This window comes from Symphalangus syndactylus, chromosome 8 (assembly GCF_028878055.3).
Source record: "Symphalangus syndactylus isolate Jambi chromosome 8, NHGRI_mSymSyn1-v2.1_pri, whole genome shotgun sequence".
Lineage (NCBI taxonomy): Eukaryota > Metazoa > Chordata > Mammalia > Primates > Hylobatidae > Symphalangus > Symphalangus syndactylus.
Genome location: NC_072430.2, coordinates 38,624,341 through 38,641,037, shown reverse-complemented (window position 1 = coordinate 38,641,037; position 16,697 = coordinate 38,624,341). Strand labels below are relative to the sequence as shown.

The following is a 16,697-nucleotide window of genomic DNA, read 5'->3' as shown; positions in this document are numbered from 1 at the left end:
CATCCATGCTTCTGTCGAGATGAAGAGCAGTCATTCTCAAAGCTGTGTAGTATTTTGCACGAATAGACTACAACTTATCCACTGTACTGCAGGTAGACATTGGGGGATTTTCTAGGTTTTGTCTATTATGAATAGTGTTGCCATGAACATTCTCATGCATATTTTCAGTTGGACATTTGTAAGCATTTCTGTTGGTATATACCTAAAAGGGTAATTGTGGAGTCTTGAGGTAAAAATGTTCAGCTTTAGTAGATAGTGCCAGCATAATTTTCCAAAAGTAGTTAAATTTTTAAATTTAATAAAGTTCAAAACTGCCCTATGAGATAGGTATTATCCCCCCCCCCCCCACTTTTTTTTTGATGAAGAAAGACTCAAGAGAGTTGCCCAGGGTTCAATAGCTATAGGAATGAGAGTCTGGGTTTAAATTTAGCTGTGCCTGCCTCCAAAGCCCATGTTCTCTCTCACTAGCCTGAACTACTTTTATATCTTGGAGAGAATTCATGCCTTAACCTCCCTCACTACATGCAATAGAGCCTTTGCTGTTGTATTAAGGTAGATAGTGCTGACTATGTGAGGTTGCCCTAATGGTGTGGTGTCTGGAGGGGTACAGTTTAGTTGAGGGAGCACATTTCTGAGGTTCTTGTATAAGAACAAGCCTCTGCCCACCTGCAAAACACACAAGGAGAGAAGAAACAAACCCATATCCTATGCCTTTATTCAAGTGCATGGGCAAATGGGTGTGGAGAGCATTGATGACGAAGGTGGGTAAGACATGAGGCTCAGGTTACTGGGAGTTCTGGGTGTAGGTGGCCATATGAGATGGAAGCTTCTGCTAGTTTGTCAGTGACAAGAGTTTTTTATGGTCCAGTATTAAGAGTGTATGAGTCAGGACTCTTGGTCACAATCCAACTCAAACTTGCTAAAGGAAAAAAAGTTTTGGTTCATGAAATGGAAGTCACAGGATTCATTGGGCTTCAGGTCTGGCTAGATCTAGGTGTTAAAACAGCATCACTAGAAATCTGTTTGTATCTATTTCTTGGCTCTGATTTCTTCTTTGTTGTTTTCATTATTAGACAAAATCCTTTCCAATGGTGGAGATGGATCATACTCCACCAGTAATGATGGTGTCTGTCAAGTTTGAGCTTCACTCTAATAATTTGATGATGTGGTAAGAAGACAGGGTCCTTTTCATAATAATTCCAGTGAAAGTCCTGGCATTAACTCAAATTCAACTTCAAGTTTGGGTGAGAGACCCATCTTGAAACTAATCATTGTGGCCAAGAGATTGGAATGTCGCAGTTGACTAAACTGGATCATATGATTTGGGATTGGGATGAACCTCACCTTGAATAACACAGAACGAGATTGGTGGTGAAAATCATTTACCTGCAAAGTGGGGTAAGGGGTGAAGTGAACATGGGGCAAAACCACCAGAGAGCCACTGGAGAGATTTTCCAGTCCTGGTGAGGGCAGGTCATAGGAAGCTTCTGGAAGAAAACATGGTAAGCCCCACCTGGGGACTGTGGGATGCCCACAAAGGCTGGGCTCAAGGACAGTCATCATCGTGACTTCCTAAATCAAACCCACTTCTAGACAGTCTGACTTCCTTGAGTCTGTTTCAAGCTCAGCTAAAGCTCCAGGCATTTGGAAAAGGGAGCAATGGAATTGGAAGGAGGGGTGGGGAGGGCAAATGGCAGCCAGATCTTCTGAGCCACACATGTGGGAAATAGCCCACATGTCAGGGTTGTGTGAGCCCCCCCACCACACCACTCTGCTGCCTCCTAAGCAGCCTGCTTATGAGACATTTGCAAAGATGTTAACCTCACATAAAAAGTGTGCCGTTCGATAATTATGTAAATTAGCTGGCAATTAGATAATGTCACTCACTTTCCCTCTCTCGCTTGATTCCCACACAACAGACAAGTGTTCTGAGCTTCTGCACCAGCCCGGGGCCCTGCATGCAGGCTCTGGGGCAAACCACCTGTGTGCGTGGCTGCCTGCGTCCTCCTATGGTTCAATAGAGGGTGGCAGTTGTCTGGCTAGGTGAAGAGGGCTCCCTGGCTCCCGTTTTGCCATTTCTTGAGTCTGGCATGCCCCACCAGAGGGACAAAGAAGGCTGAAGGATAAACGCTGGCAGCAGTTGGAGGCCTGCGGTATTTAGTGTAAGGGCATCTCTAGCTTTTGGCCATTTTGGCAATTTCCCAGAGGCTGCAGGAATGTCCAAAACTAAGAATGAAATGGAAGGGCTGTAGGAAAGAGTGTGGATAGACCATAGAGGGTTAAGTCTATATAAGCCCACTTGTGATGTTATCACTTCTGAAACTGGATTCTGCCTGTGGGAAAGAAAGCTTGGGTTTCCTCACTCAGCCTTTTTGATCCCTCACAGTGCAGGGCAGGGAACGGTGGTATCTCCAGTGCTGGTCTGGGCTGGAGGGGAAGGATGAGGGACTGAATGAATGGGGAGGCTCAGCCTAGAAGGGGTATGTGGCCCTGACAAAGCAGGCTAAGTGCCCGTGATCTTCCCCCAACAAGGGAATGTTTCTGGGCAGCACAGTTTTTCATTCGTGGGTTTCCCCAGGTCACTAAGCATGTGGTGCTTTGCTCATTGGGGTCATGTGAGGTTGGCATCCAGAGAGGCATGGGGGCTCAGGATTGCTGTCCTTGTATAAAGTGGGATTGTATGGAGGCCACTGCATGGAACAGAAGTCAAGTAATCCACAGGAATGTTCTTCCACTTCTGCTTTTACTGTTCATTCTATCTACAAGTGCTTCCCAAACTCCAGCTCCATGACGAGGCCCTGTGGCAGACACCATGCTGAAGCAGTCATTTCCTCCAGGGAGCCCCCCATCAGCAATCTGGTTCCAGAGCCTGGGCTTTTAATTGCCGTACTTTACTGTCTCTGAAGTAAATTGTCCCCCACTAGTTTGTGATGCCCTGGAGGGTGAGATCGGTGTCTTTATTTTGCTTTGATCCAGCGGTGCCTGGAATGAATTGGAGCTCAATAAACGGTTGAATTGAAGGGTTTTCTCTTTTCCTTGAGATGTTGCCCTTTGACTTGGTTGGCATACCTCACCTCATACAAGGATCATATTCTTAGAAATTGTGTCATGTTTCATGTCCTACCCTCCTGTTATCCACGTCTGGCTTCATGTCTTCCACTCACTCCACTCCAACAGCACCCACCTCCTGCTGTTCTTCAAATATACCAGCTTGCTCCAGTCTCAGTTCTTTTGCATTGACTATTATTTCTGGAACATTCTTCCCAGACACTTACATGGCTGATTCCCTCACACTCTTTCAAGTCTTTTGAAAGTCTTCTTTTCTTTCTTTTTTTTTTGAGACAGAGTCTTGTTCTGTTGGAACAAGTGGATGGAGTACAGTGGCACGATCTTGGCTCACTGCAAACTCTGCCTCCTGGGTTCCAGCAATTCTCCCTGCCTCAGCCTCCCGAGTAGCGGGATCACAGTCGCCTGCCACCAGGACTAATTTTTGTATTTTTAGTAGAGATGGGGTTTTGCCACATTGGCCAGACTGGTCTTGAACTCCTGACCTCAGGTGATCCACCCGCCTCGGCCTCTCAAAGTGCTGGGATTACAGGCGCAAGCCACCGTGCAGAGCCTCAAGCCTTTACTTAAATTTCACCTTCTCAAACACTTTTTGTGGTGTTTGCCTTTTTTCTGGGGTGTAAAGACTCCTTGCCTGTTTATTACATGCTACCAAAGTTGTGCCAACCCGTCAAAGTTTTTGAAATTTTAGCAGTTGGCTCTCACAAGCCTGTATGAGTTGGCACCAGCATACTCCTGTGTCCATGTCTCAGCTGAGCATCCCTTGAACCACTGGGGGTACCTGTGTGTATGGTAAAAGCACTTGATAACAATAATTTGAGCATACCCTGAGAATGACCCTGCATGGCAGATGCACCTGAATGTGTGTCCTAAACTAGGGAACCTGGGAGTGGCCAACCAGGAGATTCGTTCCTTCTCTATGAGGAACATATGAGCCCCCGGCCGGTCCCATGGAACATGGGCTATACAGGGGATCAAGGCCCTTTGTTTTAGGGTAAATGAAGGTTGCCAGATAGGGACTGTTATGGGGAGGGTGCTAAGTAAATATGCTGTGTAAACTGCATGCCTTTTGCAAGCAGTTGCAGCTCCCCTACCGAGCTCACCACCGCTGGACTCTCTCCTGTGGATGTAAGCTCCCAATTCAACCCCATTTCTCATTTGCCGGCTCTGGGATTCTTCTTCTGCCTCTTGAACCTGGTACCTTCCTTATCGGAGTCTATGGAAGTTTGGCACAGCACCTGTGCCACACTTTAGGGAACATTGCTTGGACAAAGCCTTTTATAGAACAAAAGCTTTCCTTATAATGGATTTAATCAGCCTCTTGTTCGTTGGGTTTGTTTGTTCGTTGGGAATAGGTGTTTGTTCCTGGTTAAGGAACAGCAGCTTCCTCTTCAAAGAAAGGGTAGTAACTAGCTTTGCTGATGTGGTTATCATTAAAATAGTGGATAGTAATGTTCTGATGGAGACCATGGTGAATTATCAAATGTGCCAGGTAATAAGCAGCAACTTGCACAGCTCCTAGAAATCACACTCACTGTTTGATCTGAACAGAGAACTCAGGCGGGCCAGAGTCTGCCCTCTGAAACCAGACTGCATGTGGGTGCGTTTCTAACTGTTTCTACATCATCATAAAATATATGTAATATACTCTAGGTCATTCGGAACTATCCAGTATCACTCTAGGAATTTCTTAACTATTTAGTTGTCATCCATTCTGCAGTTTTCATAATCTTTTTTAGTACTTTTGTTTTTACACATTGCTCACTCTATAGCCATACATACATCCACACATACACAGACATACACAAATAACCCCTCCTCCTGTCCCTTTCCACTTCAGAAATAAAGGAAGAAACCTAGGATTTGTTGGTCACCTACTGTGTATAAAGCCTCATGTGGCCGGCAGCAGTGGCTCATGCCTGTAATCCCAGCACTTTGGGAGGCCTAGGTGGGCAGATCAGAAGTTCAAGACCAGCCTGGGCAACATGATGAAACTCCGTCTCTACTAAAAATACAAAAATTAGCTGTGCATGGTGGTGCATGCCTGTAATCCCAGCTACTTGGGAGGCTGAGGCAGGAGAATTGCTTGAACCCAAGAGGTAGAGGTTGCAGTGAGCCGAGCTTGTGCCACTGCATTCTAGCCTGGGCAAAAGAGCGAGACTCTGTCTCCAAAAAAAAAAAAAAAAAAAAAAAAAAAAAAGCCTTATGCTAGGATCTTCCCGTATCTGATTTCATTGATTCCTCTCTTCAATCTTGGGAAGAGGCTATTATTTTCTCTACTTTACAAATGAGGAAATAGAAGCTCAAATAGGTTAAGAAATTTTCTCAAAGTGCCACATACAGGAGCTAGGATTCAAACTCAGCCTTTTTTTTTTTTTTTTTTTTTTTTTTTAGATGGAGTAAAATAATCCTCCTCTCTCAATATTCAGTAAGAGAGGAGGATTGTTTTACTCGTTACTCACCTTCTAGTTTATTTTCACCGATTTTTATAAACATTTCTTTCACAGATTTAGGGGTAGCAATTTGCCTTAGGCTTCCTACAGTGAGTTGTCAAATTGAAAAGGAAACATCTAGAAAAAAGTTAATGTCATTTGCATGCTTTTAATAGGTAAATAAGTAAAAATTAGATGTGGGTATTTGAATATATAAAATGTTAGCACTTATCTTAAAAATACATTTTGGCAATGTGACCTTGCGATGTGAATATTGTAATAATGTGCTGATGTGGCTTTGGGGATTTTTATTATTTTTACATATGGAAAACCTGAGTGCATCATTAGGACCTGGGCTCCGGTCTTGTAGTGGTTCTGGAAGAACCCAGGGCCTCCCTCCTGTTTGAAGCACTAAGTGCTGTAGCAATCACTAGAATAGCTTGGCTCAAAGTCAGCATTCCATCAATACTTGTGAGATAGGATGCAATGTTTTCCTGATACATGGCCCTAATCTTGCTCTCCTTCTCCTTCCCCTTCTTCCCACAGGTCTTTTCTCTGGAGTCCTGGGAGGCAAGTTATGGGCAGCACTGCTTCTGGCCGCACCATGAAGCCTGAGTCTGCTTGCGCTCTGCCCTGGGCCCTGCTCTGTCTGAGCACTGGGCTTCTAGCTGCCCCCCTCCCCACAGCCTGCCGCTGCTAGGAGGTAGAACTTTAGGACTCGTCCTTGGCCTGTTTCTACCTGTCATCTGGCTCACCTCACCACTCACTCCTCCTCCATCACAGCACCCTGGCCCTCCCTGTCCCTGGCCTCCCTGGCTGGGGCATTTGGGGGTCTGCTGGGAGGAGTGCATCACTGAAGTCTTCTTCCTACTCTTCTGTACCTTCTCCTCCTTGAGTCAAGGCCTCCGGATCCACATGGATAGCTGAGATCTTTTCTTGGAGAAAGACGCTTTACTCTTTACTCCAGTCCCTCACTTCCCCACGTGATTTTCCTCCTCTTCTGCTGGTCCTGTCTTTTTCTACTGCCTCTTTATTCAATTTCTTGCTTGTGTGTCCCTCTGGGACTCTCTTGTACGCTTTCCTCCCTCTCCACCATCTCAGGATCTGTGTGTGTGCTGCCTTCCTGCTGTGTGCTTTCTGTCTTCCCATCTCGTCTTGTCTTCCTCTCCCACTTCTATTGCCAAAGGGAGAGATCCTCTCTGGGCTGTTCCCTGGCCTGTCTGCTCCTCCGGGCTCTGTCCCAGCAGCAACAATGAGCTCCACACTCCATTCAGTTTTCTTCACCCTGAAGGTCAGCATCCTGCTGGGGTCCCTGCTGGGGCTCTGCCTGGGCCTTGAGTTCATGGGCCTCCCCAACCAGTGGGCCCGCTACCTCCGCTGGGATGCCAGCACACGCAGTGACCTGAGTTTCCAGTTCAAGACCAACGTCTCCGCAGGGCTGCTCCTCTACCTGGACGATGGCGGCGTCTGCGACTTCCTATGCCTCTCCCTGGTGGATGGCCGCGTTCAGCTCCGCTTCAGCATGGACTGTGCCGAGACTGCCGTGCTGTCCAACAAGCAGGTGAACGACAGCAGCTGGCACTTCCTCATGGTTAGCCGTGACCGCCTGCGCACGGTGCTGATGCTTGATGGCGAGGGCCAGTCTGGGGAGCTGCAGCCCCAGCGGCCCTACATGGATGTGGTCAGTGACTTGTTCCTCGGTGGAGTCCCTGCTGACATACGACCTTCTACCCTGACCCTTGATGGAGTACAGGCCATGCCCGGCTTCAAGGGATTAATTCTGGATCTCAAGTATGGAAACTCGGAGCCTCGGCTTCTGGGGAGCCAGGGTGTCCAGTTGGATGCCGAGGGACCCTGTGGTGAGGGTCCCTGTGAAAATGGTGGGATCTGCTTTCTCCTGGACGGCCATCCCACCTGTGACTGTTCTACCACTGGCTATGGTGGCAAGCTCTGCTCAGAAGGTAAGACCCTCTCCCTCTCTTGCTAGAGACCCACCCATGGGATGGCTGAGGCTGGGGGTCCTGATAGAAACCAGTTCTATATGGATGCACATCTTTAGCTGCATGTTAGATCACTGGGCCCCTTGCCCTGAGGAGGCAGTGGAAATCCTTTGCCTACTCTCAATGGAGAATCTGTCAGATCTCAGCAGGAGGAGAATCCTGGCCCCTGAACCCTGGGCTGTGTACCCTACTCAGAGGGTTAGATGAAGTAGGCTGCAGGGTCTGCCCCAGCTTGGCCCCTCTCACTGAAGCACCGTTTATCACAGTCAACCCAGGGCAAGAAATAAGATAGAAATTGGCAAGTTTCAGCTAGGCAAGGTGGCTCACACCTGTAATCCTAGCACTTTGGGAGGCCGAAGTGGGCAGATCACTTGAGGTCAGGAGTCGGAGACCAGTCTGGCCAACATGAAACCCTGTCTCTACTAAAAATGCAAAAATTAGCTGGGCATGGTGGTGCACACCTGTAGTCACAGCTACTCGGAAGGCTGAGGCAGGATAATCGCTCTAACCTGGGAGGTGGAGGTTGCGGTGAGCTGAGATTGTACCACTGCACTCCAGCCTGGGCGACAGAGCGAGACTCTGTCTCAAAAAAAAAAAAAAAGAAAGAAGTTGTCAAATTTCTACCTGTGTCCCTCCTGACCCCTTGAGGTTTGGACCCTTAGGGATAGTTGGGAAACTCCCCATCACTTCCTCTTAATCATCCCTCACATAAAGAATGCCTGTGTAAAGAAAAATGAACCCAGTTCTTCTTCTGTGGCCCGTCCCATCTCCCAACCCTCTGGGAGGTGTCTGGAAGGTAGATGAGGCATCTGGGCCAGGCCCTTCTTGCCTCTTTGTTTTGGCAATGAGGATTTCTCACATGAGATACCTCTTTAGATGTGGTTCCCTTTCGCATCATCTCTGTGTACTGAGAACATTGCAAAGAGGCACAGAGATTGACTGCAGCCTTGTTCAGCCAAACCTTCAAGGGAGCTGAGAGTATACAGCATAGCCTGGAGAACCTCCCTGGTTCAACCATGACTTCCCAGGGAGAAGCAGGGAGGCACAAAGGCTTAGGCTGCCCTCCCTTGCTCACCAAATCCTGACTGTTTGGGATTAGATCTAAGAGAGGTGGCTCAAACTTTAATTTGACAAATACTTAAAATCCAAATTCCTGGACTTACTCACAGCTTAGATTTGGGTAGTAGGAACTGCTGAAGTGAGAAGCTGAGAACCGACCGTACAGGTATGTATGTTGAGAGGTTAGGTGACAGGAGGCAAGGAGGTCACATTTCCTCCTATCCTTTTTGGGTTAAGCCCTGGATTCTCTTAGACGAGTTTTATGTTGCCATCCCCTACTGGTCTCTCTGTGGAGGTGGTGTAAGGTACAGGGCAGAACAGCGGTTCTCAACTTAGCTGCATGTTAGGATTGTCTTGGGGGAATTTAAACTCCAGACCACACCCCAGGCTAATTAAATCGGAATCTCTTGGCTTGGGAACCAAGCATTTGTACATTTTTTAAAGCTCTCTACATAATTCCAATGCACAATCAAGGTTAAGAACTATCTAGTACAAGATCAAGGGAGGCCAGATGGCTGGTGCCAGGTGGGTGGTGCCAGGTGGGTGTGGCCAGGTGAGTGCCTTGCCACTGACTCCCAAGATCTCTTGATTCAGGTAAGGCCCTGCTACCTTGGGATGTGTAATTAAAGACTGCAGGTATTCCTTAAGTGTTTCCAGAACATCCCAACCCCTAAAGCAGGTTGTGCTTGATGTGAACTTTAGCTATCAGTGGCTATTTAAGAATATTTAAAAAAATTAAAACAAAATTTATCTCCCAGGTGGTACCTGCTTGAGACTAGAACACATCAGAGGTCTTGTCATGCATGGGCTATTGCAGGAGCTGCCTGGGTCTCCACTCCTTTCTTCTAATGGGTTGGGCATCACATCTTTCTCCCTTCCGGTGGGTGGGCTATCAGAGCTGGAGATGCCAGGCATGTATATTGTCCTTATTTGGCTTCTGTTTTTCCTCCACTGAACCCACTGGGAGAAGGGGTGGGAAAGAGGCAACCCCAGTCTACAAACCATTTTGGGAATGTGGTTATTGAAGTGCTTCTCACAAGCAGGTGCCTTCTGGAGCTGACTGCTGTTCCAGAGCTTCTTGGCTTTGGAGAAAGTTCTGCCTGAAGACGCTGACATGATCACTTGTTTTCTCATTCTCCCAAAGGATCTGTTCTGTTCTCAAAACTTGTATTGAAAGCTGGCATTCTTCCTTTCTAGGGACCAGGGTATTTGCAAGTGTGTTGTTAGCTTGCTGATTATCCCTGATTGCATTTTTGTGTTTAAAAAGAACTCATTTTCTTGGGGCAGGTTTGGATCAGCACTTTTCTGCAGGAAAAAAAAAAATCTCTATACTGTATATGTATACAATTTGCTTTTCTCTTCTTTTTCTTTTTATATTTTGTGTGTATTCCAGTTCCCAGTGGAATTTCTTCAGAGCAGATTGTGTGCCGTTGGTTTTTTAATAGCTAAATGCAATGTGTGTATTTTAATAATTGTTTTTTTTTTCCTACAAGGTTCAGATCATCTCCTGGCTATGGACTGATAACCCTATCTGTAGAAGGCAAACACACAGCCTAACTCATTTATTCTCCCCATACATAAATAGAGTAAATAAACTGCCGTAACAGTAACACTTGGCTGGCTTGGAACAGAGCAGTGCAAAGGTTGAGGTGAGAGAGGACGTTGCGGGAGGTAACAGAATCTACTGTGGATTACTTGGAGCCTGTTGATCCTGGTAATTGTCATCATATCTAATCAATCACAAAAATGCATCACAGAATATTAGAAAATAACCATTGCCTCCATACATAGTTAATTTTTAGAAAGTAAGCGGAAAGAGTCACCTGTAAAATGTGAAGGGAAAGGAAGTCACAGCAGCTGCTAAGTGTCAAATAGATCTACACAAAACAAGATAATGTCTGCCCATTTTTCCAAAGATAATGTGGTGAAGTGGGTAGAGAGAAATGCATCCATTCTCCCCACCCAACCTCTGCTAAACTGTCCATGTCACAGTACTGAAACCAGGGGGCTTATACCCAGCAGGCAGAATGTACACCAAGCACCTCTTGTCTCAATTTGCAGGCTAGGCCCTGCTATTTGATGGTGTGAGGGCTTGCACCTGGCATGGAAGGCCCATTTTTGTACTTCATGCTTTAGCAGTTCAAAGAGCAGGGAGAGCTGCGAGGGCCTCTGCAGCTTCAGATGGATGTGGTCAGCTCATTGGAGGCGCCTTCTGTGGTCCATTATCTCCTAGCCCACCTGCGGTGTTGCTGTTTGCTTGGCTTGTCTGGCTCTCCGTGCCTTGTTGGCTCCAAAATGTCATCATGCTGCACCCCAGGAAGAATGTGCGGCCCATCTCTTTTATGTGCTTTGGGCTATTTTGATTCCCCATTGGGTATATTCCCTAGGTAAGACCCGGAAGACACAGGAGGTTGTTGCTTTGGGAGAGTTTGGACCTATGGGTATGAGGTAATAGACACAGTATCTTCTCTTTCATTTGGTGAAAGACTATTAGCTCTGGCTGCAGACTGAATTCCACACAGCTTACTTGGGAAAACTTTATTCCAAATAATAGTCACATTGAACATTGTGGAGAATGATGAACAGAGAAGAGGCCCTAGATTTTTACATCTGGGTGTTATGTCTATAAATAGAATGCTTTGGTGGTCAACTAGACTTGTTCATGTTGACAGTTAGTCTTGCCTTTTTGGTGGTGATTTTAAAATTATGTATATCTTGTTTGGAATATAGTGGAGCTATGGTGTGGCATTTTCATCTGGCTTTTTGTTTAGCTCAGCCTGTCCTGTTACGGGCAGCCTTGAAGCTCAGTGGCTAATGAAGAGGTATCCTCACTCCCTCTAGAGAGTGGTCCCCTCGCGGCTCATTGAGAGGTCGTCAGCACCTTGAAATGGGTTTAAACTTGTTTATTTTTAAAACACTCTTGGTTATGAATGTGCATGTATTGAATTACTCAACAATCTTATGGTTGTGAAGAATTGATTCGGTGCTAAGGTGTATAAATTTCAGGACCAGTGTCTCTGAAGAGTTCATTTAGCATGAAGTCAGCCTGTGGCAGATTGGGTGGAGCCAGGGAACAATGGAGAAGCTTTCATGGGTGGATCTCCACTCCCAAATCTACCTATGTCACATATCACTCATGCCATCACATTTTACATTGATTCAGTAGAGGGAAAATGTTCTAGTCTACCGACAAAGAAAAAGTTGATTACTTGTCTTCTGTCTTCTCCTGCAGACTTGAGTGGGTGCCCAGACCAGAAGCGGTTTGTCTCGAGACTTAGCTGTTATGTTTTCAAGTGTTGGAATCCTCTGGTGAAGTGTCGTGGTGGGTGTTGGTGATAGGGACCACAGCCTTGTTATAAGCACACTGTTGTGTGGTCCTCAGTAGTGACTATCCACCCCACCCCCCCCATTATCTGAAGCTCGGATCCTACTCAGGTCAGTTTGATTGATGGCTCAACACGACTGTGTGGCCTTTGCATGCCTTCCTGAAAGTGAATTTCAATTACTTTTTTTTTTTTTTATTGAGAATTTATGACTCTTGCCCCATCTCTCAAAGCCAGAACTAGGATGGAATGGCATATACCAAGAGGAGGCTGCTTATCCCTGAGCATTTACTGAGGTCCAGAGACATCAGATACTGTAGTGAAGGGACCAGTGGTTGCCTCAGTTGGATCCTCCTGTTTTGGGCACTTGTGTAAGAACCCAGTCATTTCCTCTCCCTCTCCACAGTGCACATGCTGCTTGAATTATAACATGGCATTGTTCCTAATCTGTGTCAACTCTGAATGGCTTTGAGAAGGGGTGGTGTCCTGCAGGGAAGTGGTGCGTAATCGGAGAGTAAAGGATTACTCCTTTCTAAGTCTTCCCTGGTTTGGGGAGGAGAGAACAGAAGCAAGCCCTTAAAATGTACACAAAGGAGGGACTGCTGCTTCTGAGACTTGATTCCCCACCCAGCATTCAGGCTTTCCATGGGACCAGCCTGACTCTCCACCAGCCAGCCAGCAGGGGCTGTCACTAAACGGAGCCTGAATAGGGGTCTGATTGCTCCTTTTTCCTCCTTTCCTCCTGATTACCAAGTGAGATTTCCTGGGTATACTGTATGCTAAATGGCAGAGCAGCCGCCTGCCACTTGCTTCAATTATCCCTCTTTTAACTGCTGAGGGAAAAGCAATTTTTAATAATCTCCCCCCTCCCCTAACATCTCTGCCTCCTTTAATGAAATAAGACCCTTCTTCCATATTCCCCCTTCAATGAGGTGAAAGCAGCCTTCCCCTTTTGCAGAAACTGCACACCAGCTGCAGGCTGCAAAGAGGGTGGGCAGTGGATAATGCTTTGGTCCAAATTCAGCAAGGCTGAGGGTCAGGCAGGCGTTTTGCCAGGAGCCTCAGCATAGCACGTGAACTTGCATTTGCATTTGGTAATGAGATACCACAGGCCCAGTGCTGGGGGCTAATTATTTTCAAGACCCCTATCTCCCTTTGCAGGCTGCTCCAGAAAGATGGTTTCCAGTTTCTGGGGCAGCTGTCCTTCAGCTGGGTCCTCTTTCTCCTTCACAGAGCAGATGAGGTGGGGTGTGGGTTGCAGGCTGCACTTGGGGGATGGGACTAACATCACCCCCTTTACTGGCAGTCACTGGCTCCACAGCGTGGGTCCATCACAGTGAGGCCCCAGAGGCAGAGCTGGAGTGCGGGAGGCTTTAGAGCAGGGCTCCAAAGATCGAGTGCCCTTCCTTACACAAAATAACAATGATATTATTACCATTGCTCTTATTAAATACCACCCTGCGCCTGACATTCTAGGTGCTTTTTATATTCATTGGCTCATCTGTTTCTCACAAAACCCCTAGGAAGTTAATATCATTAGCTCCATTTTACAGATGAGGAAACTGAGGAATCGAGAAATTGGGAACTTGAACTCCGTTTAGCATAGTGGATAAGTGTATGGCTGCTGGAGGGAAAATGATCCGGACTTAAATTTGGGCTTGTCTACTTACATGTTGTATGGCTCTGGAGAAGGTTTTTGAAGCTTCAGTATCTTCTTTAGTAACAATAATAGCTAATAATCACCGAGCACTGGCTCCAGGCTCACACTGTCTTAGGTGCTTTTCATGCACTAGCTCTTGAAACCCTCGCAACCACTCTTGACATGCTATTATGATTCTCATTTTTTTGGATAAGGAAACTCAGGGGCAGGAAGTTAAGTAACTTGCCCAAGATCATGCAGGTATTAAGAGGCAGAGCTGCAATTTGTGTCTAGACAGTCTGGCTTCAGAGCCTACACTGTCAACCACCATGCTATCTTGACTCTCAGTGAAATAGGAATCATAAAAAATCATACATCATGGAGTTGTTGAGAGGATTCAGTGAGATAAAACATGAAGTTATCTGCCTAGACTCCAGGAAAGCGCAAGTTCTGACTCTGGGCCATTGGTCTCCTGGCCTGTGTAAGAACAAACTGCACATCAATTTGGTTTCACAGGAGATTTGATGCTTCCTTTTGAGCGACCCCTACCTCCACCAGTTTCCCTTATCCCAGTCTGAAAGGTGGTAGAGATAAAAGGAGGGGAATTTTGGAAGTGTACAGAATCCAATTTCATTGCCATTTGCTCCTGCCCAAGAGCATGGGGCTGCTGACAATGGTTATGACTGCGGGATGGGATTCAGGGCTCTGCCAGGAAACGTGTGGTGTTCTGGCCTCAGCAGCCACCCAGTGAGGCGGGTAGGGCAGGCCTTAGCATCCCACTGAATAGATGAGGAGACCCAGACCCTGAACTTGTCGTGGGTACAAGGGTATGAGGGCAGGCGTGGGTGCTGCCTGTTGGGCAGCCATCTCTAGGACCTGAGAGCCCAGGCCCTTAATGTGGCATTTTACCTCTGCTCATGGGCTCCCTTCATAAACACAAATGGCCTGTGTTTCTGTCGTGAGATGGAGCATTGCCTCCCTGGATGCGGATGATAAGCAAAATGTCAAGTTCCTGGTGCAGGAGGCTATCAGCTTGGCCCGTCCCAGGGGACTTGTTCCTTCTAGCCAGAGAGAGAGAGAGAGAGAGAGAGAATAGGAAAGAAAATGAAAATGAATGAATATGAGTACAGTATTCAATTCCCAGCCTCAAAACTCTGGTTTTAGTGAAGTGACTGGGATTGGACCCAAGGGTCCGGAGGTAGTTGGAGCACAGGTACACCACAGCGGAGCTTCGCTGGACAGGACGACCTCTTCAGACTTACCTTTGGTTTCCCAGGTACCAGGCAATGCCCATTACCTCACTCAGGGTTGGTGGTGAGAATTGGAGCTCCTGGATTCCTCTGTCAAACTCCTCCTAGCTTTCCTGCCTTCAACTTCTGTCCGCACGTAAAAAAAACCAATTTTCTCTGTTTCTTCTTGTCTTTTCCTTTGTGTGTGTGAGAGGGGGAGATGATTACAGAGGCGGATTTACCACGAAACTAAGCCTTTCATACATTGTCAGTTGCACGGGTCCCTTCTAAGTCCCCACACCTAATTTCGTATTTGCAATTTCTTTTTCTTAAGGACTCCCAAATATCATAAGCACCAGGTCCCACCTCTGTAGATCCCCCTCTGTTAACACAGCTTGTTGCTGTCTGGTGACAGCAATGTTGCTCTGGGTGTATGTGTGATTTTCTTTGTTTCCTCTAACCAGTGACCATTCATCACAGACACATTTTCTACTTCATAACCACCATAGGTGGACGAATCAGAGCTAGGGAGTACCGGAGGGTGCAGGGAATATAGGAATGTCATTTGGGAAGGTGTGGTGGGAAGAGGAGATGTCTAGGATATCCACTGGGTAAAGGGAGGAAATATTTGGAAATATTTGCTATAGATTTAGAGGAACAAGGTGGTATTTAGACAGAGGGATCACTCTAGTCATCCTCCTGAGGGTTTTTTCCCCGCGGAAGTTGGGAGGTTTAGTTTGCTGTGGTTCGCAAGGTAAGGGGGAGTTGGGGGTACGCTGGAACTGTGTTGCAGGTATCAGGCTGTGGCTGGCAGAGGAGAAGGACAAAGTATGGCTCTGCAGGCCTGTCTCCCTGGTCTGTTTGGGAACTGACATTGCCAGTGGGTTGTCATTATGGCTGTTGTTCTCCAGAAATTGATGTCTTTGAGTGGCCTATTTAAAAACAATACGGGACTCCCTTTAAATGTGTCATCGTGTATATCTGCTCTCAAACCTTGACTGTGGCCACAATGTTCCTAAATAATGTATTTTCCAAAGTTTTTTTCAAATCCTGGAACTGGTACCAGTAGCTTTTAAGAGCAAGCTGACCTCATAGTCATCCAGAGAAACTACCCAGTTGCACTCTATGACAAAACTTACTTTGCATCTAGTCCTAGAAATTGTGAACTCTTTGGCTCTTTGGGGGAAAAACAGTGCACCATGCAAAGGTATGCAAGGGCATAAAGAAGGTAAAGATGAAAGAGAGGGAGGGACAAGAACTGTAGGCAATGTAAAGCTCCCGGCTCAAGTTTTCTGGCTGTGAAATTCATGTAGGATCCTTTTGGTTTTACTGGGAGTCTTATTTAAGTACGGTGTCTTTGTAGCTAAGAAAATGACTCTGGGGAGTTTTCCTTTAAGTTTCTTGATGAGACGCTATTCATCCGATCCTCTCCTGACACTTTTGCCTCTGATCTGCCAGTTTGGTTCTCCTGAGGTTGTTCTGTTTGCCCGTGTGAAGTCCTTAGAAGACGGAGTCCCAACAGTCCTGTGGTCGGTTTTTGGTAATGTAGGACTGGTGTCTCCACTCTAGCAAGCAGTACATTTCAGGCAATTCTGCAATCTCTCCTCCAGGTATGATTGGAAATGTGTTGCTTACAGCTCCTGGAGAATAGAAAAAGTACAGTGAGAGTGTGTACAGCTTATTTACTTAATAGATTGCTTTCAAATAGAAAGGAGTACCCACTTGCGAGGAGGGATAGCTGGAAAGCAAAGCTGAGATCACTTCTTTGTGATCTACATCATGGGGAAAGGGCTGGACAGGCTGGGAGGTTTCCAGACACTCAGTTTCTTCCTTCCTCCTCATTCTCTCAGGCTTCTTTTCTTTCCAGACGGGGCCCTGTATCTTGCATGGTTAGCCTTGAGAGTAAAGAGAATGGGAAAGAGTGGGCTTGGAGGGTGCTGAGCTCTGAC

The 16,697-nt window shown here is 46.6% G+C and overlaps 1 protein-coding gene across 13 annotated transcripts in view; it reads left to right on the top strand.

The window, feature by feature from the left end:
* Window positions 1–16,697, top strand: part of NRXN3 (neurexin 3) — a 1,686,195-nt gene that overhangs the window by 64,993 nt on the left and 1,604,505 nt on the right. For all 13 annotated transcript variants that reach the window (XM_055288598.2, XM_055288594.2, XM_055288597.2 and 10 more), the window contains exon 2: window positions 6,045–7,459. In XM_055288598.2, coding sequence (XP_055144573.1) covers window positions 6,751–7,459 — 709 coding nt within the window. In that variant the 5' untranslated portion in view covers window positions 6,045–6,750. The remainder of the gene's footprint in view (window positions 1–6,044; window positions 7,460–16,697) is intronic.